Here is a 21,177-nt window from a genome sequence, read left to right as displayed (position 1 = left end):
GAAACCAAAAGTAAGGGATAAACACCCATCACCTTTGAAGGTTGAGGAAAAGTTGAGGGTAGAACCCACTACTGCTGTTACATGCCTTCCAACGTAACGGGAGATAAAATAAAAACCAGCTGTGAAAAAGTGAAAAAAAGAATTGAAACCTTCACTTTTGGGCAATTTAAATCTAGTACTCCTAATCCAACCCGCCCTCCTAAAAAACAAAATAGTTGAAACTTCCATTTTAGTCGCAAATACAGTGAAATCGAAGTCTGCCTAATATGGATTGTCCTCAATACTGAGATTTTTTTTAATTAAAACCAATAAACACTACATTAGAAATAGGGATAATAGAGCTTGAAACAAATTCAGGCTTCCACGGGATTTAAACCCATGACTTCTGCGATATCCAAACTGAGCTGAAAAGCCAACTGGGAGCTCAGTTGGTTCGTAATATACCCGTGTTATGATGGATGACGGAAACATGATCGAACTTACATGACGTTCATGAAAATATTGTTAACAGTTATTTCCGTGTTATTTCCGGTAAACTAAACATACAGAGGAAGGGTTTCGGCATGACATGGAGTTTCGATTCGCTATTGAAGTTTTGCGGTGTTTGGCGACTTTTTTTCTTTGTTTCCCCATTTTGCGGTACTTGCCGATAATTTTTTTGCGTATTTCTGTGCTACAATTGGGGGATAAAATAAGCGATAAAATAATTAATAGGATGTAACGTGACTTTTAACGACTTTAGATCAGTCACGCAGGTCTCTCTCTCTCCAGGGTCTTAGCTGTTTCTTTTAAATTTTTTTTTCAAATACTTAACCATCATCATATACCCTGTAATGCACAGTTTGAGGAAAAACAACATCGGTCATGCACACTAATGCGTGCACATGACATGTGATGGATGCTAAAATGAATACAACATGTAATTGTGAGTCTGTATGTTTGAAATACACGCTAGAGCATAAACCGTTCCCTTCAATTGAAACTTTGATGTCTAAAAAGAGACAAATAATTGTTGGACATTTCCCAGATATATATTAGAACCGGGCGAAAGGAATTGACCGCGGTAATAAATAAGAGTTAACTCCTCTCTGTAAGACGAGGTAGCGCCGATACAGTCGTCAATGAAGCGACTGCATGCCGAGACGATGGGTCGATCTAGGTTGTTAGGCTTGAGGATTTTAAGTAAAAAGTAAATTAAAGAAGTTCTAGGAGTGGTTATGGTGATTTTTTTTGCAGTGGCCGGCAATTATTGTTTAGCTAAAAGATCGTAAATCGTGCTTTTACAATGTTTTGGTTAATGGAAGTGAGATCTTTGTCAACTTTTTCTTTAAAAGGGGTGTCAGAAAGTTGCCGCAAAGGTGCTTTTTGGATGATCATCGCTCTAACGAGGAGCTAACGCTTAAACGTCTGCTTTGTAACTCTTTACGGGGCCTTAGGTATAACTTGAAGTCAACGGCCGATAAAACTGATGTGGCGACAAAACCAGGTTTTTGCGAAAGTGATAATGGTTAAACGGAATTCTAGGCGTAAACGAATCGGGGAAAAAGGCTTTGCATGGTCCACTGTCGAAAAAGCTGCGGATTGAAAAATAGTGAGACAAGAGTTAGTGGTCACAGCGATTAAAAGACAAATGAATAAAGGGGTGCGTTTTTAAAGAAACTGCGGTGCTGCTTCTGTGTGGGAGTATAACAAGATAATTTTGGTGTTATTAATTGAGATGACAATATAAATTCTCAACCATAAAGAGAGAAGGCGGAGTAGAATCTGGAAACTAGTCGTTGATATCTACGCACGCTCAACAGAGAACGTTGGATATTTGAAGAGTCGCATGTGCGAGTGCTGTTCAAGCTGTCATTTCTGAAATTTCGGAAGAACAGGTAAGCTAAGACACGTATATATATTGAACTCTATACTTAATTTATGGTGTAGCTGACATCGGGAGGCGAAATTGAGGGAGTTTAGGCCCACTCGACCCTTTCAGGATGCTGTTATTTTCTCACTTGATGACTTGGCAAAACTTGAGACTGGAAAATGTTTTCGAAATATATGATAGAAGTTTCGTTTCGAAGTAAAGATCATGCGACAAATAGAGATACCATCCTGTTCTAATAGTGTTCGCACTTCGTGGTATTTCGTTTAGTTGACATCTCTAACACACCAATTTCATACGAAACCATTCCATAATGAGTCCACTCCAATGGTTAGTTGAAAGCAATTCAATATATGTGCAGCTATATTTTTGCTTCGCAATGCATGTACAGTATATTCAGTGGGATGCATTTTGTGCAGTGTGCATTGGAGCTTCACTGGAGGAGGGCATTGTAGGGAAAGATTGGAGGGGGGGGGGGGTGTGTTGGTAAGGACTGTAACCCTTTAACACTTGAGAGAATTTGGCATATTACATCTCCCTACAGTATCACTGCTGAATCAAACATGAAAGTCATGGAACTAATTGCCAATCAAAGAAGGTTTTCAAATTATTGGAATCCTTCTATCTTGCTTATGATCAAATAAGGTAGAAAAAAACTACAGTCTGTGATTATTTACATTCATTTTATTTTGTGCCAAGTGATAGATAAAAAAATTTGTCTTCAATGTCTTTCCCTTCAGAGTTTGTCTCAATTGACTTTTACTGTAGCAAATAAACTCACAACAAAATCTGTGCTTTGTGATAGCATCAGTTTCTTACCCTTATATGTTGGAAAATGTCACAATTTCAGGGAGCTACATATTATAATCCTCAGTTTTGTTTTACTTAATGCATGCTTTGTTCCAATATTCGCTTTCAGTTTTCCGAGTTTGTCTTTTCATTCTCCTAATTTGGAACCTTTGGAATATCACAAGAGATGTTATGTGTGCCTATTTTCAACATGGAGTATGTGACAAGAATGGCAAGAGGGCAGAAATTAAGAGAAGTGGCCCCTACAGCATATGAAGATCAATTATATTAGCACTGTCTTTTAGATGTAGGTGTATTTTTTTTCTGTTATCAGCAGTCTAAAAAAACAAATTTTAGAGATGCTTGCATGAATACACAAAGTAGGAAATTGCGCTGTTAGTTACTGGCGTAAAATCTTCCATATAAAACTACCGACTGGAAGAAATTACGCCGTTAGCTACTGGCGTAAAATCTTCCATATAAAACAACCGACTGCAAGAAATTACGCCGTTAGTTACTGGCGTAAAATCTTCCATATAAACACAACCGACTGCAAGAAATTACGCCGTTAGTTACTGGCGTAAAATCGTACATATAACACTACCGACTGGAAGAAATTACGCCGTTAGCTACTGGCGTAAAATCTTCCATATAATCACAACTGACTGCTGGAAGAAATTACACCGTTAGTTACTGGCGTAAAATCTTCCATATAAACGTAACCGACTGGAAGAAATTACGCCGTTAGTTACTGGCGTAAAATCTTCCATATAAGACAACCGACTGGAATAAATTACGCCGTTAGTTACTGGCGTAAAATCTTACATATAAACACAACCGAATGGAATAAATTACGCCGTTAGTTACTGGCGTAAAATCTTCCATATAAACACAACCGACTGGAAGAAATAACGCCGTTAGTTACTGGCGTAAAATCTTCCATATAAGACAACCGACTGGAATAAATTACGCCGTTAGTTACTGGCGTAAAATCTTACATATAAGACAACTAACTGGAAGAAATTACGCCGTTAGTTACTGGCGTAAAATCTTCCACATAAACATAACCGACTGGAAGAAATTACGCCGTTAGTTACTGGCGTAAAATCGTACATATAAACACAACTGACTGGAAGAAAATAAGGCCGTTTGCGGCTGGCGTGAAAAATTACTTAGCGGCAAGGTATATTCATTTTTTTTCTATTTTTTTTTAGCGAGGCCACCTTAGTAAGAGGTGCGACAAATTTTTATTTAAGCTTGACAAGGGACAAGGTATGGACAGCTTCTACGGGCATTTCGTTTGTTACAACTTTCTTACTGAAGAGTCGTAGATGTGCTTCTACCATAAACTTTAAAAAATGATTACAGTTTACTTTGAATTCGAATGCCTTGTATTGCTTTTTTTTGTGTGTGTGTGTGCGTGTGTTAGGATGTGTTATCGTTCCAGTTCGCATTTTCAAGACCAGTCATTACCCACGTTATTCCCTGCTATTTGGATTTAGGCAGAATGCATTATGACAAATTTCACATTCAAAAAACTCTTTGGGAATATATATAACGGCGTAATATACGACTAACACAGTCTATATACTGGAAGATTTTACGCCACTAACCCAGTCGGTGATTTAATTATAATAAATTAAAATATAATTAATTTATATTACTGGCGTAAAATGTTACATATATATATATCACCGACTGGAAGAAATTACGCCGTTAGTTACTGGCGTAAAATCTTCCATATAACACTACCGACTGGAAGAAATTGCACCGTTAGTTACTGGCGTAAAATCTTCCATATAAAACTACCGACTGGAAGAAATTACGCCGTTAGCTACTGGCGTAAAATATTCCATAAAAAACTACCAACTGGAAGAAATTACGCCGTTAGTAACTGGTGTAAAATCTTCCATATAAAACTACCGACTGGAAGAAATTACGCCGTTAGTTACTGGCGTAAAATCGTACATATAAAACTACCGACTGGAAGAAATTACGCCGTTAATTACTGGCGTAAAATCTTCCATATAAAGACAACCGACTGGAAGAAATTACGCCGTTAGTTACTGGCGTAAAATCTTCCATATAAAACTACCGACTGGAAGAAATTACGCCGTTAGTTACTGGCGTAAAATCTTCCATATAAACACAACCGACTGCAAGAAATTACGCCGTTAGTTACTTGCGTCAAATCTTTCATATAAACACAACCGACTGGAAGAAATTACGCCGTTAGTTACTGGCGTAAAATCCTAGATATAAAACAACCGACTGGAAGAAATTACGCCGTTAGTTACTGGCGTAAAATCCTACATATAAAACAACCGACTGGAAGAAATTACGCCGTTAGTTACTGGCGTAAAATCCTACATATAAAACAACCGACTGCAAGAAATTACGCCGTTAGTTACTGGCGTAAAATCGTACACATAAAGCAACCGACTGGAAGAAATTACGTCGTTAGTTACTGGCGTAAAATCCTACATATAAACACAACCGACTGGAATAAATTACGTCGTTAGTTACTAGCGTAAAATCTTCCATATAAGACAACCGATTGGAATGAATTACGCCGTTAGTTACTGGCGTAAAATCTTACATATAAGATAACCGACTGGAATAAATAACGCCGTTAGTTACTGGCGTAAAATCTTCCATATAAGATAACCGACTGGAATAAATTACGCCGTTAGTTACTGGCGTAAAATCTTACATATATACACAACCGACTGGAAGAAATTACGCCGTTAGTTACTGGCGTAAATCTTCCATATTACTGGCCTAAAATGTTCCATTTAAGACAACCGACTGGAAGAAATTACGCCGTTTGCGGCTGGCGTGAAAAATTACTTAGCGGGAAGGTATATTCATTTTTTTTTTCTATGTTTTAGCGAGGCCACCTTAGTAAGAGGTGCGACAAATTTTTAATTAAGCTTGACAAGGGACAAGGTATGGACAGCTTATACGGGCATTTCGTTTGTTACAACTTTCTTACTGAAGAGTCGTAGATGTGCTTCTACCATAAACTTTAAAAAAATGATTAAAGTTTACTTTGAATTCGAATGCCTTGTATTGCTTTTTTTGTGTGTGTGTGAGTGTGTGTTAGGATGTGTTATCGTTCCAGTTCGCATTTTCAAGACCAGTCATTACCCACGTTATCCCCTGCTATTTGGATTTAGGCAGAATGCATTATGACACATTTCACATTCAAAAAACTCTTTATTTCGAAATTTTTAGATTTCGGACAGTGCCGTGGAAGTGGTAGTGAACAGCACCCACGTCACTGTCCCCTCTGTATTCTTTTGTTCGGCGACGCTTCGGACTTCGGCATTGGGCCCGAATGTGTCCGACCTTTCCACAGTTGTAACATCTCTCTGCAAGGAAATAAAGACTTTTGTTATAACAATAGCAGTAACAACCACGTGACCCTTCAAAATTCCACAGTGTCTACGGCTGAATAACAGTTGTATCTTTTGCAACGAAATTAGAATGGATTACCATTTCATTAAGAGAGAGTCACTCGTATCTCCATGCGGCCATGTAATATTCCCTTTTCACTAAACAACTAGCGAGGAAGTACTAGAAGACCTTCCGCAAAAATGTGACACGTGCAACATGTTATTTTGACATGTGAACGCCGAGGCTTTGGATACAAAGTAATTCGTACACAAAGGAAATGGTTTGGTGTTTCCCTTTGTATGTAATTCATTTTAATTTATGGGAAAACAATTTCTCTAATTCACTTCTCGCACTATTGAGACATGTTCAACACTCGAAGGGATATTTCGTATTTTAACGTGCCATGCTATATTGCGTATTTGAGATTTGAAAAATCGTAAAACCAAACTAAAAGGTTAAAAATATATCCAACGGCGTACTTTCTTCCAGTCGGTTGTCTTATATGTAACATTTTACGCCAGTAACTAACAGCGTAATTTCTTCCAGTCGGTTGTCTTATATGTGCGATTTTAAGCCAGTAACTAACGGCGTAATTTCTTCCAGTCGGTTGTCTTATATGTAACATTTTACGCCAGTAACTAACGGCGTAATTTCTTCCAGTCGGTTGTCTTATATGTACGATTTTACGCCAGTAACTAACGGCGTAATTTCTTGCAGTCGGTTGTTTTATATGTACGATTTTACGCCAGTAACTAACGGCGTAATTTCTTCCAGTCGGTTGTCTTATATGTACGATTTTACGCCAGTAACTAACGGCGTAATTTCTTCCAGTCGATTGTCTTATATGTAACATTTTACGCCAGTAACTAACGGCGTAATTTCTTCCAGTCGGTTGTCTTATATGTACGATTTTACGCCAGTAACTAACGGCGTAATTTCTTGCAGTCGGTTGTTTTATATGTACGATTTTACGCCAGTAACTAACGGCGTAATTTCTTCCAGTCGGTTGTCTTATATGTACGATTTTACGCCAGTAACTAACGGCGTAATTTCTTCCAGTCGATTGTCTTATATGTAACATTTTACGCCAGTAACTAACGGCGTAATTTCTTCCAGGCGGTTGTCTTATATGTACGATTTTACGCCAGTAACTAACGGCGTAATTTCTTCCAGTCGGTTGTCTTATATGTAACATTTTACGCCAGTAACTAACAGCGTAATTTCTTCCAGCCGGTTGTCTTATATGTACGATTTTACGCCAGTAACTAACGGCGTAATTTCTTCCAATCGGTTGTCTTATATGTACGATTTTACGCCAGTAACTAACGGCGTAATTTCTTCCAGTCGGTTGTCTTATATGTAACATTTTACGCCAGTAACTAACGGCGTAATTTCTTTCAGTCGGTTGTCTTATATGTACGATTTTACGCCAGTAACTAACGGCGTAATTTCTTCCGATCGGTTGTCTTCTATGTACGATTTTACGCCAGTAACTAACGGCGTAATTTCTTCCAGTCGGTTGTCTTATATGTAACATTTTACGCCAGTAACTAACGGCGTAATTTCTTCCAATCGATTGTCTTATATGTACGATTTTACGCCAGTAACTAACGGCGTAATTTCTTCCAGTCGGTTGTCTTATATGTAACATTTTACGCCAGTAACTAACGGCGTAATTTCTTTCAGTCGGTTGTCTTATATGTACGATTTTACGCCAGTAACTAACGGCGTAATTTCTTCCAATCGGTTGTCTTATATGTACGATTTTACGCCAGTAACTAACGGCGTAATTTCTTCCAGTCGGTTGTTTTATATGTAACATTTTAACGCCAGTAACTAACGGCGTAATTTCTTCCAGTCGGTTGTCTTATATGTAACATTTTACGCCAGTAACTAACGGCGTAATTTCTTCCAGTCGGTTGTTTTATATGTACGATTTTACGCCAGTAACTAACGGCGTAATTTCTTCCAGTCGGTGATATATATATATATGTAACATTTTACGTTAGTAATATAATTTAATTATATTTTAATTTATTATAATTAAATCACCGACTGGGTTAGTGGCGTAAAATCTTCCAGTATATAGACTGTGTTAGTCACATATTAGGCCGTTATCTAACTACCGACGTGGAAGTTGCTGTAAAGGTTGTCGTGGTTGAACAATTGTCTCTCTGCGCCGTTCCTCGACCCTCTTTCGCCTTATCCTTTCTCTATCCTCTTGTCTGCTTCTCTCTCTTTCTCTCCTCCTTCTCTCTCTACCTTCATCTCTCGGGCCCTCCTCCTCTCTCTCTACTTCAATACGGAGCAGTTCCATAGCATCTTGGTTTTTACGCCAGTAACTAACGGCGTAATTTCTTCCAGTCTGTTGTATTTATATGTACGATTTTACGCCAGTAACTAACGGCGTAATTTCTTGCAGTCGGTTGTTTTATATGTACGATTTTACGCCAGTAACTAACGGCGTAATTTCTTGCAGTCGGTTGTGTTTATATGTAGGATTTTACACCAGTAACTAACGGCGTAATTTCTTGCAGTCGGTTGTTTTATATGTACGATTTTACGCCGGCCCAGTAACTAACGGCGTAATTTCTTGCAGTCGGTTGTGTTTATATGTAGGATTATACGCCAGTAACTAACGGCGGAATTTCTTGCAGTCGGTTGTTTTATATGTACGATTTTACGCCGGCCCAGTAACTAACGGCGTAATTTCTTGCAGTCGGTTGTGTTTATATGGAAGATTTTACGCCAGTAACTAACGGCGTAATTTCTTCCAGTCGGTTGTTTTATACGAAGGATTTTACGCCAGTAACTAACGGCGTAATTTCTTCCAGTCGGTTGTGTTTATATGTAGGATTTTACGCCAGTAACTAACGACGTAATTTCTTCCAGTCGGTTGTTTTATATGTACGATTTTACGCCAGTAACTAACGGCGTAATTTCTTGCAGTCGGTTGTTTTATATGTAGGATTTTACGCCAGTAACTAACGGCGTAATTTCTTCCAGTCGGTTGTTTTATATGTAGGATTTTACGCCAGTAACTAACGGCGTAATTTCTTCCAGTCGGTTGTTTTATATCTAGGATTTTACGCCAGTAACTAACGGCGTAATTTCTTCCAGTCGGTTGTGTTTATATGTAGGATTTTACGCCAGTTACTAACGGCGTAATTTCTTCCAGTCGGTTGCTCTATATGTACGATTTTACGCCAGTAACTAACGGCGTAATTTCTTGCAGTCGGTTGTTTTATATGTAGGATTTTACGCCAGTAACTAACGGCGTAATTTCTTGCAGTCGGTTGTGTTTATATGGAAGATTTTACGCCAGTAACTAGTGGCGTAATATCTTGCAGTCGGTTGTGTTTATATGGAAGATTTTACGCCAGTAACTAATGGCGTAATTTCTTGCAGTCGGGTATTTTATATGTAGGATTTTACGCCAGTAACTAACGGCGTAATTTCTTGCAGTCGGTTGTTTTATATGTACGATTTTACGCCAGTAACTAACGGCGTAATTTCTTCCAGTCGGTTGCTTTATATGTAGGATTTTACGCCAGTAACTAACGGCGTAATTTCTTGCAGTCGGTTATTTTAACTGTAGGATTTTACGCCAGTAACTAATGGCGTAATTTCTTGCAGTCGGTTGTTTTATATGGAAGATTTTACGCCAGTAACTAACGGTGTAATTTCTTCCAGTCGGTTGCTTTATATGTAGGATTTTACGCCAGTAACTAACGGCGGAATTTCTTGCAGTCGGTTGTTTTATATGTACGATTTTACGCCAGTAACTAACGGCGTAATTTCTTGCAGTCGGTTGTGTTTATATGTAGGATTTTACGCCAGTAACTAACGGCGGAATTTCTTGCAGTCGGTTGTTTTATATGTACGATTTTACGCCAGTAACTAACGGCGTAATTTCTTGCAGTCGGTTGTGTTTATATGTAGGATTTTACGCCAGTAACTAACGGCGGAATTTCTTGCAGTCGGTTGTTTTATATGTACGATTTTACGCCGGCCCAGTAACTAACGGCGTAATTTCTTGCAGTCGGTTGTGTTCATATGTAGGATTTTACGCCAGTAACTAACGGCGTAATTTCTTGCAGTCGGTTGTTTTATATGTACGATTTTACGCCGGCCCAGTAACTAACGGCGTAATTTCTTGCAGTCGGTTGTGTTTATATGTACGATTTTACGCCAGTAACTAACGGCGTAATTTCTTCCAGTCGGTTGTTTTATATGTACGATTTTACGCCAGTAACTAACGGCGTAATTTCTTGCAGTCGGTTGTTTTATTTGTAGGATTTTACGCCAGTAACTAAGGGCGTAATTTCTTCCAGTCGGTTGTTTTATATGTACGATTTTACGCCAGTAACTAACGGCGTAATTTCTTCCAGTCGGTGATATATATATATGTAACATTTTACGCCAGTAATAAACATTAATTATATTTTAAGTTATTATAATTAAATCACCGACTGGGTTAGTGGCGTAAAATCTTACAGTATATAGACTGTGTTAGTCACATATTACGCCGTTATCTAACTACCGTCTCATTATGGCGTCATGGTAATTTAACCGAAATTCGGCTGATGGTCATCTTTTGATAGTCAAAGGTCCCAAAGAAATAAAACCCACATCATAAAGAACTATCTTTCAAGGCTTCTTGGTAGTGTTATTGTAAACTTTGAGACACTACCACATGTATTTTTGCCAAGCTATTCTAGGCCACCTTTGCCTTAATTTCGAAAGGCCGAAGATGTCGTAACATTTTACGCCAGTAATATAAATTAATTATATTTTAATTTATTATAATTTAATCACCGACTGGGTTAGTGGCGTAAAATCTTATGGTATATAGACTGTGTTAGTCGCATATTACGCCGTTATATATAGTCCCCAAAGATAAGGAGGTTTCACAAGCAGTGGTGAGCTCGAGTGACTGAAATCCGATATGTAGGACTCTGCTGTCACGCAACGCCTTCATGTAAATAATACACGCACCGCTTTTATAATCAGCAGATCAGTTATTCGTAAAACGTTCAGAGCTCAGTTACTTGGAAGAGCAGGTACACTCCTGGACTAATTGTGTGAGTCGTGCGATGAATGGCTTTTTACTCTTCTGAGGTGAAATGTCAGAAATATCCAGCCCAAGGTCGATGCACATATCTCTTAGCCTATCCACTCTTAAAGTTGTGAGTGTTTTTGTACAAGTTCGCAGATGTTTAGATCGAAAGATACAATCGGATGTTGAATAGCCACATTTCTCATCACATTTGCACACACTGCAGATAGATGACTCTCAGCTTCGGCGGAAATTTCGTCCTTGTCGACGCTCTCCATGTCCACTTGTGAGATTTCACTAGCTTTTGCTCGGTTACCGGCGGCTGTAACTTCTAATCGCTTCTTTGCTGAAAGACGGCTGAAGAAGCCACTAATCTGCTGCGACGTAAGGACTTCATCAGGTTGAAATTGGCGTCCCCCCGCTTGGTCTCTTGCTAGGCTCATGGTTTTCGAAACTTCCTGTGGATCGCTTTTCCGCCCACTATACTCCCCTTTTTGAAATTGGTCAGTTAAGAATTCGGTCTGTTTCCTTGTAAAACGCACCTTTTTCTTAATTGTCTTCAAGGCCCAACCCATTGGAAGAGGCGGCAAGCCGTCACTCTTTGATTATGCAGCAACTTGAACGCTTGGTATTCGACTGCGTCCCTCCGTCAGCTTGGAAGAATATTCTCTTTTAGCTTTATCGTAGAGAGTTTCATGTTCGAGCATCATTTGGTGTTTTCCAGTATCATGGTGTGTCTGGAGGTTTGCAAAGCGACTGTAGGCTTTTACACATCCTTCTTCTGGACACGGGAAAAGCATGTCATCTAGCTTATATTCCCCAATACAGCTTCGATCTCGGTTTTCGCTTTCAGTTGAGAAATTTGCTTTGACAGAGCTTTCCTTAATATGTCGGTGTCTCACAATCTTGAACGTCGGAGCGCCACTTGGACTCTGCGATGGCGAGTCTAGGATTTCCAATTTTTCGGGCTACTTCATGACTCCTTCGAACTTGGCCAAAGGCTCTACTTTACCGGAACCTATGAGGTTCTTTTACGGACAAAATATCGAACATGGATACATTAATGTTTTGTTTAATTACGTTATTGTTATGCGTTATAATACAAGTCTTAAAATAAAATAAATCAATTTCATCCGGAATACATCGATTTTGGATGTCATACATCGATGTTATGCAGCATACATCGCTTTCCTGGCTCATTCACGCGTGACCTTATATAACTGAAAGATGTTCAATAAAACTAAAAGATGAGGAAGCGGAAATAGAAATGACCGGAAGTCAGATTAAACAAGAAGCCCCGGAAACTAACCCTTTCAAAATGGCGGAAGTAGAGGCAGATGATCAGTGATGTTTGAGAAGCACTATGCAAGGTGCACGGATTTGGCTGCCCAACATCGAAGGATTTTTTACGCCTTTGGGTAGGCTACTGGAAAGTGCAGAAGGGCAAAGGAACACTGCGTCCTACGACTCGGCTGAATTTTTTAGTCGTCGTTTACGAGAAAACGAAAGGGCTCTTGTCACTTTGACTCTAAGAATAGAAGAAGCCTTCCCAAACGAAGTTGAGGTGATCTCTGATCTAAACGAACTTGTTTTTCTTATGAACGAACTTTGAAGGGAATTTGACAGAATTTTCGAGGACTTGGAACGTTCCACGTTTACTGCACCATCGTCCATAAACGATCGTCTTTCAACTGTGGCATGGAACGGTTTAGTTGGCAGACCAAGGCTACAGATCTTACAGCAAGAGCTGCAAACTCTTCACAATGACCCCGGTTTTGTTGGGCTGATATCAGAAGAATTATTGAATGAGAGTATTGCTTATGGCAAAATTGGTTTTGGCAAGATATAGACATGAAAGGATGATCCTTCCTTATCTTACTTTCAGTTAACAGTTGTGTTATTCTTGGGCCCACAAACCATTTTTATTCATAATTTTTCATATGACATAAAAAAAACGCATAGAATCATAACCACTAAGAGATTGAATAAGGGAGGGCGTAACTTGAGGTTTTAAGGAAAAAAATCTTTGTAATTGTTACAATTATCCATGACTTTACATATGTTTATGGTAATGTTTTGCTCCTTTATTGCTAGAAATTTCTACTGCTCAAATTAATACAAAATCTCTGTTAATTTCCTAATCAGTGGCCAAGGGAAATATGCCAGTGGACCCTTCACATAAAATAATAAAATTTTCAAATCCGTTTAGGTTACTTAGGAAATGTTCCACGTTCAAAGTTCCAGTTTCAACTTACTCAGCGTATTAACTGTTTCGTTAACAGCATGATAAACTCAACACCAACAAAAAGAGCTTACAAGAGCTCTATAGCTCCAGGCGTCGAAACAGCGTCGGAATGTTCTAAAGATGCACAGGATTTAATGCGAGGACATCGAGCGAAATACTGATTCGAGACACCAAAGACCAACTATAATTCCAAACGTAGTTTATTCGTAATAATTGTGACTTGATGTCCAAAACCGTCAAACTAAAATACAATTAAAAACCTAGTCTAAGCGATACTAAAGGACTGAAACTAAAATAACTATTTTATGACACGAATACATATTAATTACACGAGCGCAAACACAGCTAACAATGCAACATTCGGTAACAGGAAAAGAAAACAAGGAAATCAATACAATAATACGGTCGCTTACCGATTGTCCTCTCTGTAACGCCTGAATGAGTCGCAATGAACGCAGAAACACTCGCAATAAGCTCTCTTGTTAAACTACCTACCGCAAACGACAACGCACGAGGTCTGACATATGATATCGAAGCGTCACTAATACAAAAACAAAGACTAATACGTAACAGAAATAATACTTAACTCGACAACAATTACAAGCTCATTTACAAGGGTATAAACTTCTCTGCAATAGCCATTATGCATGCAATATTGTTTTGCAATATTGTTTTGAGTGATTGCAAATCAAGGCTAGATCTCAGGTTAAAGGGTTTATACTATGAAGCATCTAGTACATTATGCCACCATAACATCATGTATTTTTTTCCCAGCTATTCAAAGTTTTACACCCCTTTGTATTAGTAAGGCTGTTAGATTTGAGATTATAACTGATTATTGTTACTGTTTCCCATTTACATTGTCATTAGTAATTTAATTCTTGGCATACTAACTATAGCCGCAAACGCTAATCACACGTATTTCAAACTTTACTAGAACAAACTTGACACATTGTTGAATACGGTAACTGAAAATGACAAAATTACAAACACGCGAATGAGCATAAAATAACTTACATCGTATGAGTGAAAGTACTGGAAAACGACAAAGCGAGATAAACAAGGATACTTACAAGACGAATGTGACCAACCCAAAGACGAAAACATGAAACCCAGAGCTAGATATGTAACGGTAATTTTCACAAACTAGACAACTAACCAAATAAATTACGCGCAACCAATATATATACGATATGCAAATAAATATAACAAGTACAAAACTGGTAACTGACAAAGGACACTAATGGAAGACGAGAAAATAAACACCTAACACGAAACTATGAAACACCAACACTAACAAAAAATGATAGTACAAATTCTTGCGCCTACACTAACATGTATAGCAGTAACTAATTTATACTGACTGTATTAAGAGTTCATTCCAAGTACATGTAGTTAATACAGTAAATCATGAACAGCAGTTTAAATAAAAAGAGGCAATCTGCAATACCACTTGGTAAGCTATGATTCCATCATGATCACCAGTTTGGAAGACTGCATCTTTAGCTTCTTGCAGTGACAATTCTTGGTTATGTGTCAGAGTAGTAATTGTGTCAGGTACCGAAACTGCATAGTCACTCTGCATGTAAGATACAGGGCCTTCTTCACCAATGCCATAAAGATTGAATAAATTGACAGCCTTGCTGGCAGTCACATCTGTCACAGCCTTATACCCAGAATTTCTGAAATGTAGCATTCCTTGTATCCAGAGCTGATTGGGAGAGAAATTGCATTGTGTGCTTACAGGAGGATTATTCCACTAACTGATAAATTGGTTAATGGCATTATTAATCAGTGTAATGTAAACTAGATGAATACAAAACAGATGCACCTCATCTGTTGGATGTAAAATCCCACTGTGCTCAAGAAAGAGGAAAATGTTCAAAAAATGGCTCACAATAACCCAGTTGACATCACACCAGAGATGCTCTATTCTCTGGTTATGAACAGATTTTCCAGTGATGTGGCTGCCTCTATTTAAACCTCTTTCTTGCAGCATGAAGTGAGCAACTTCTATGTTTTCCATTCCAAGATCACTCCGAACTCTTGATGGTAAATTGTAGTGCTCAACAGTTGACTGGAAATACAGCAGTACAGTTAAAGCCCTGTTGTTGGTTGATGCCTGAAGGAACACTATCATTCTTGAAAACCATCTAAACCACCATGAATTACAATTTTATATGGCTGGATTAGTTTGTGGTTGCCACCAATGTGCCTGTTGGACACCATGAAGACATTTGTTCCACTACACTATCACATATAAGTTAGGTTAAATATGATATGTAAAAAAAGTAAAATTTGCCTATCTGAGTAATAGTGGTAATAATTATAATTACAACAACAAAAATAATAATTAAAAAATAATAATTAAAACCAGTGTTGCCCCTGTGTGGAGGGAACTCCCATATAAAAAGGAAAGGAGTGCTTGTCGCAAATTTTGAAAAGAACCCTTAAAAAGTACCAAGATCCTGTTTTATGGGCATAGCTTAATATGCTTTTCACCTCTAAGAGGAAACAATTCTGAAACAACGCAGTTAACCCTAGCTGACATTTTTTTCTGTTCAAGACCCTACGTAAGAGATAGCACAAAAGCTCGTGCTGTGGACCTTTTGGAACTGACCACCATAAGAGGTACCAAACCTGCATTTTTAAACCCTAAAAAGTATAACAAGCATCCCTGTCCTTTTTATACAGGAGTCCCCCCAGGGGGGTGTTGCCCTTAGAGGAATAACAAACTATTTTGAAAAGAGGGGTGGTGGGCTCTAATGGTGTAGGGGGGCCTGTTAAAAATGGAGACCCCTCTAAACAGAGACTCGTTAGAAAGAAGGTAGTGTTAACTAAATAGCGCTTCAAAGAATTCGTTTACTTTACCATAACGCATTGGGGCATGGCACACTGTTCACTCTACGAATTATCTGCTGCGCTGCTCTTAAAGTGCGAAGAACCGGATCCACTCTTCGAATAGAATCCTGAATACGATGGCGCTGGGTTCGGAAGCCCCTTTTCCTTAAGTCCCCTTCAACCAGACGTTGACCAGCGCTTGGTGTCACTTCAAGAATTTCCCTCACATATTCGTCAAGGTCATCGTTGGAGACATCACTAAAATTCTCTCCCACCAACTGGCAACCCAAATTTATGTCTTCGACGGCGCAAAGTTCTTCCGGAGATTCCAAGAACTCTTCTGATATCAGCCCAACGAAAATCGGCGTCATTGTGCAGAGTTTGCAGCTCTTGCTGTAAGATCTGTAGCCTTGGTCTGCCATCTAAACCGTTCCTTGCCACAGTTGAAAGACGATCGTTTAGTGACGATGGTGCAGTAAACGTAGAACGTTGCAAGTCCTCGAAAATTTTGTCAAAGTCCCTTGAAAGTTCGCTCATAAGAAAAACAAGTTCGTTTAGATCAGGGATCACCTCAACTTCGTTTGGGAAGGCTTCTTCTATTCCTAGAGTCAAAGTGACAAGAGTTCTTTCGTTTCTCGTAAACGACGACTTAAAAAAATTCAGCTGAGTCGTAGGACGCAGTGTTCCTTTGCCCTTCTGTACTTTCCAGTAGCCTACCCAAAGACGTAAAAAATTCTTCAAAGTTGGGCAGCCAAATCCGTACACCTTGCGTAGTGCTTCTCAAACATTGCCTTTATTTCCGCCATTTTGAAAGGGTTAGTTTCCGGGGCTTCTTGTTTAATCTGACTTCCGGTCATTTCTATTTCCGCTTCCTCATCTTTTAGTTTCATCGAATATCTTTTAGTTATATAAGGTCACGCGTGAATGAGCTAGGAAAGCGATGTATGCTGCACAACATCGATGTATGACATCCAAAATCGATGCATTCCGGATGAAATTGATTTATTTTATTTTAAGACTTGTATTATAACGCATAACAATAACGTAATTAAACAAAACATTAATGTATCCATGTTCGATATTTTGTCCGTAAAAGAACCTCATAGGAACCCACATTGGATGCTCTCCACACTCGTGCGCCACTTTCATCGTACTCAAAGTTGTTGAGTAAGCTTATGCCATCCCATTTTATATTAAAGATGTTGACGGTTTGGCAGCAACATAACTTGCTTTCTCTCCTGTGGTTTCTTGGCCAGATTCAATGGCTATTTTGAACTGAGCGTTGATGACATCATTGCCTTCGTTTACGTACCTTCCAACGTACCTTCCCATTGATTGTTGCCGCTTTGCGATCACATACCCCCTTTCCACCTTGAGGGTCCGAAAAGTCGTTTCTTACAACAGCCACTCCCATGGCATCACCGGCCAGCTTAGCTGAGATGATTGAATTTCCGCTGTGATAACAGCCAGCGTTATCTTGTTTGTAATAAGCCATTTCCAGCTCTGGAATTTCCTTTTTCAGGGTAGTGAAGCAGTCAAGCATTATCGAAGCCACAGTCACACTGTCTTGGGCGCAACTTTGAAATACGTGAATAGGTGTCTGCGATTCAAAGTGCTCAGAATCCTCTGACCGTCTTATGGCAACGTTAATGTGCCATGGCAATCCTTGCTTTGCAAACCAATCTGACTGTGCCTCTCGATATTTTCGGGGCATTTATTTCATTGCCCAGTCCTGGACTAACAACACCGATCGGCTGTCGAGTTTGGCTAAAACTGAATGCTTCGCCTCAGCTTGGTGGACTGAACGTAGCTGATGGGCTTTCCAGCAAATGATATCATCATGAACACTCGTCTTCTATGGTACACAATACTTCCTGTAGCTCATAACACTGCTCATATGACTCATTGTGGAGATGGTCGCAGGAGTCCCGAAATTCAGCATTGCTCGGGTCACTTAGCGCGTAAATTCGACAATGATCGGGAACCATTGAGGCCTCCACTGCATGTAGCTAAAATAAAAAGTAAAATGACAAGCGCGTGATTCAGTGTATATTTACAAAACATTGCATGCGCATATGATCGAGATTTCAAAAAGATTACTTAATCGATTCTCAGCATTGTATACATGTGTGTAAGCGTATTACAGTGAATTGTAAACTGTTGTCTCATCAATTAAGCATAAAGAAGACTTGGGGAGAAAGAAAGAGGTAGCCGTGAATCATAATAAGAAGTTTACTTCATCACTCTGCGAAGGCAACGCATAATTATAAAATACGCACCCACCTTGTAGTCGCCCTTTAGGTTTTGCTTCGAAAAACGAAGTTGTTTCACGATACGCAAACTTCCGGTGTTCGCCATAGTTTCCGGTTTGTATAAAGTGTCAATCAAATAAACGTGGTTAAGCTTTTCACAAAATGGCGTGTTCACTGTGAAACACAAACATGGTGTCAGAGTAAAAAGCGCAAGGAAAAACGGTCTTCGCAACTGTAAAAGTCGTCGTAACTCATCACAAAAAGCCGTTAAAACGTAGGTCTAAGAAGACGAAAGCACTTTGGCAACAGAGTTACAAAAAACAAGACGAAATACGAAGAAGACATGCCTCCACCCGACGAAAGTTCGTAAGGACAACAAGCGCCGAGCGCTCCGAGCGCTCCGAGCGCTCCAGTTTTGAATTTTACTTCGAACTTTCCAGTTCCAAGCCCAATGAAAATATCCGGCGACAGAGTCACAAATTGGGAGTTCTTTCGACAGCAATGGCAAGACTACGAGCTTGGCACCGGTCTCGAACATCGTCCAGAACCAGTTCGTTTAGCAACCCTTCGCTCAGTCATGGGGAAAGACCGTCATGAGATATTTTTAAACCTAGAGTTGACTCCGGAAGAAAGGGCAAGCGTGACCTCCAGTTTAAAAGCTTTGGAAGCATATTTCAAGCCAAAAACAAATGTGGTCTACGAGAGATTTCTGTTTAATTCCGCTACACAAAGTTCCGAAGAGGAAATAGACGAATTTGTAAATCGATTGAGAAAGATGGCTTCGTCGTGTAAATATGGCGCGCTCACAGATGAGATGATACGAGACAGAATCGTTATAGGCGTCCGAGATAAAGCTTCAAAGCTACGGCTATTCAAAGAAGATGAACTGGACCTGAATAAAGCGCTCAGTATTTGCAGGTCTAATGAAGCGGCTTCCAAACAGCTCAAGTTTATGAAACAGGAGGAAATCCAAACAGATGAGCAAGTCAACGCCGTGGACAGTCAAGCGAAACGACTCGACAAGCGGCACAAACAAAAGAAAGACGCAAAATATGGAAAAAATGGAAAGGCTACAAAGGGCGTGAAGAAGAATTGCAGCAGATGCGGAGCAACAAAGCAACATAGGAAAGAAGAATGCCAAGCATATGGTCAAACCTGTCACCTATGCTCGAAGCCGAATCATTTCGCATCTGTTTGTCGTTTCAAAAACAAGCCAGCAGGCGGAAAGACAGTATCCAGAGGACACAAAAGCGTGAAGCAAGTCACCGAAGAAACGTCCAATGACTCCGATGATGATTTGACCGATGATGAAGATCCACTCTTTAAAATTGAAGAAGTCTCCAGCGTGAAGACGGCAGGCAAACAACTCAACGCCAAGGTAATCTTTTCAGACACAGAAGAGTTATAAAACACCGAATTGGAATGCCAGCTAGACACCGGCGCCACGTGCAACGTGATGAGCCTGCGCGACCTGGCCGTCATAAGCCAAACAGGAGATCCACCACTAAGAAGTAGTAAAGTGAAGCTCAAGTTGTTTGACGGTTCTCTCATGAAGCCTTCTGGTGTAGCCACCTTAAAGATACATCGAGACAATAAGACCCAAGAGTTGGACTTTCAGATTGTTGAGACTGTAAACAAGCCTCTTCTATCCGCGGAAACATGTGTGAAGCTGGGACTGTTGAAGCTTTCCTTAACAGGTGCAGCGCAAGTAAACAGTATGGGTACAGAGCCAGTAAAGTCTAGTGTCCCACTAACCAGAGAGAAAATTCTAGCTGACTACAAAGATGTGTTCGAAGGACTTGGTCACATAGGAGAGTCCAGCACCTTTGTTATCGACCCAAACCATCCCCCAGTGCAGCACGCGCCCAGGCGGATACCTGTAACTCTACAAAAGGAAGTCAAGGAGAAGATCGCAGAGTTGGAGAAGAAAGGCATCATTCAAAAGGTTACCGACCCCACAGATTGGATCAGCAGTATGGTCATCGTGTCCAAGCCAGGAAAGATAAGAATTTGTCTCGACCCCCGAGATTTGAACAAGGCAATCCACAGACCTAAGTACCAGATGCCAACATTAGAAGAGATACTCCCAAAACTCAGCAAAGCGAAAGTATTTACCACACTAGATGCGAAAGATGGGTTCTATCAGATCGGATAAGATGAAGAGAGCAGTAAGAAAACAACTTTCTGGACTCCCTTTGGCAGATACAGATATCTAAGAATGCCATTTGGTATTAGCGTGGCTCCCGAGGAGTTCGAGTGTAAGCTACACGAAAAGCTTACCGGATTAGAAGGCGTCGAAATTCTTCGAGATGATCTACTAGTAGTCGGATATGGAGATACCCAGGAAGAAGCTGATGCCAACCACGATGAAAACCGCAGAAAACTCCTAGACAGAGCCAGAGAAGTCAAACTCAAGCTGAACAGCAAGAAGATGAACTTGAAGAAACCCCAAGTTAAGTTCATGGGCCATGTTATTAGCAAAGATGGTCTCAAACCAGATCCAGACAAAGTCAACGCAGTGGAAAACATGCCCAAGCCAACATGTAAGAAAGAGACTCTTAGTCTACTGGGTTTCATCAACTATCTGGCCAAATTCTTACCAAGACTATCTGAAGTAGCACAGCCGTTGAGAAATCTGACCCTGACCAACGCCCAGTTTATGTGGTCTGAGCAACACGACAAGGCGTTCGATGAAGTGAAGAAGTTGGTAGCAAACCATCCA

The 21,177-nt window shown here is 39.7% G+C and overlaps 1 protein-coding gene and 2 pseudogenes across 1 annotated transcript; 1 reads left to right on the top strand and 2 right to left on the bottom strand.

The window, feature by feature from the left end:
- Positions 1-11,239: 11,239 nt before the first annotated feature.
- On the bottom strand, positions 11,240-18,561 carry LOC136281890 (uncharacterized; annotated as a pseudogene).
- LOC136281603 (uncharacterized) lies at positions 13,622-17,093 on the bottom strand (annotated as a pseudogene).
- A 345-nt stretch (positions 18,562-18,906) lies between the features above and the next one.
- LOC136281889 (uncharacterized) lies at positions 18,907-19,863 on the top strand. The gene has a single exon (XM_066168926.1). The coding sequence runs from the start codon at positions 18,907-18,909 to the stop codon at positions 19,861-19,863; it is 957 nt and encodes a 318-aa protein (XP_066025023.1).
- The last annotated feature ends 1,314 nt before the right edge of the window (positions 19,864-21,177 follow it).

This window comes from Pocillopora verrucosa, chromosome 6 (assembly GCF_036669915.1).
Source record: "Pocillopora verrucosa isolate sample1 chromosome 6, ASM3666991v2, whole genome shotgun sequence".
Taxonomy (NCBI): domain Eukaryota; kingdom Metazoa; phylum Cnidaria; class Anthozoa; order Scleractinia; family Pocilloporidae; genus Pocillopora; species Pocillopora verrucosa.
This window is presented reverse-complemented; position numbering and strand designations above follow the sequence as displayed.

Bases quoted from the DNA above. Each gene is read 5' to 3' on its own strand.
- LOC136281889 (XM_066168926.1), top strand. From the start codon at position 18,907: ATGAAAATATCCGGCGACAGAGTCACAAATTGGGAGTTCTTTCGACAG.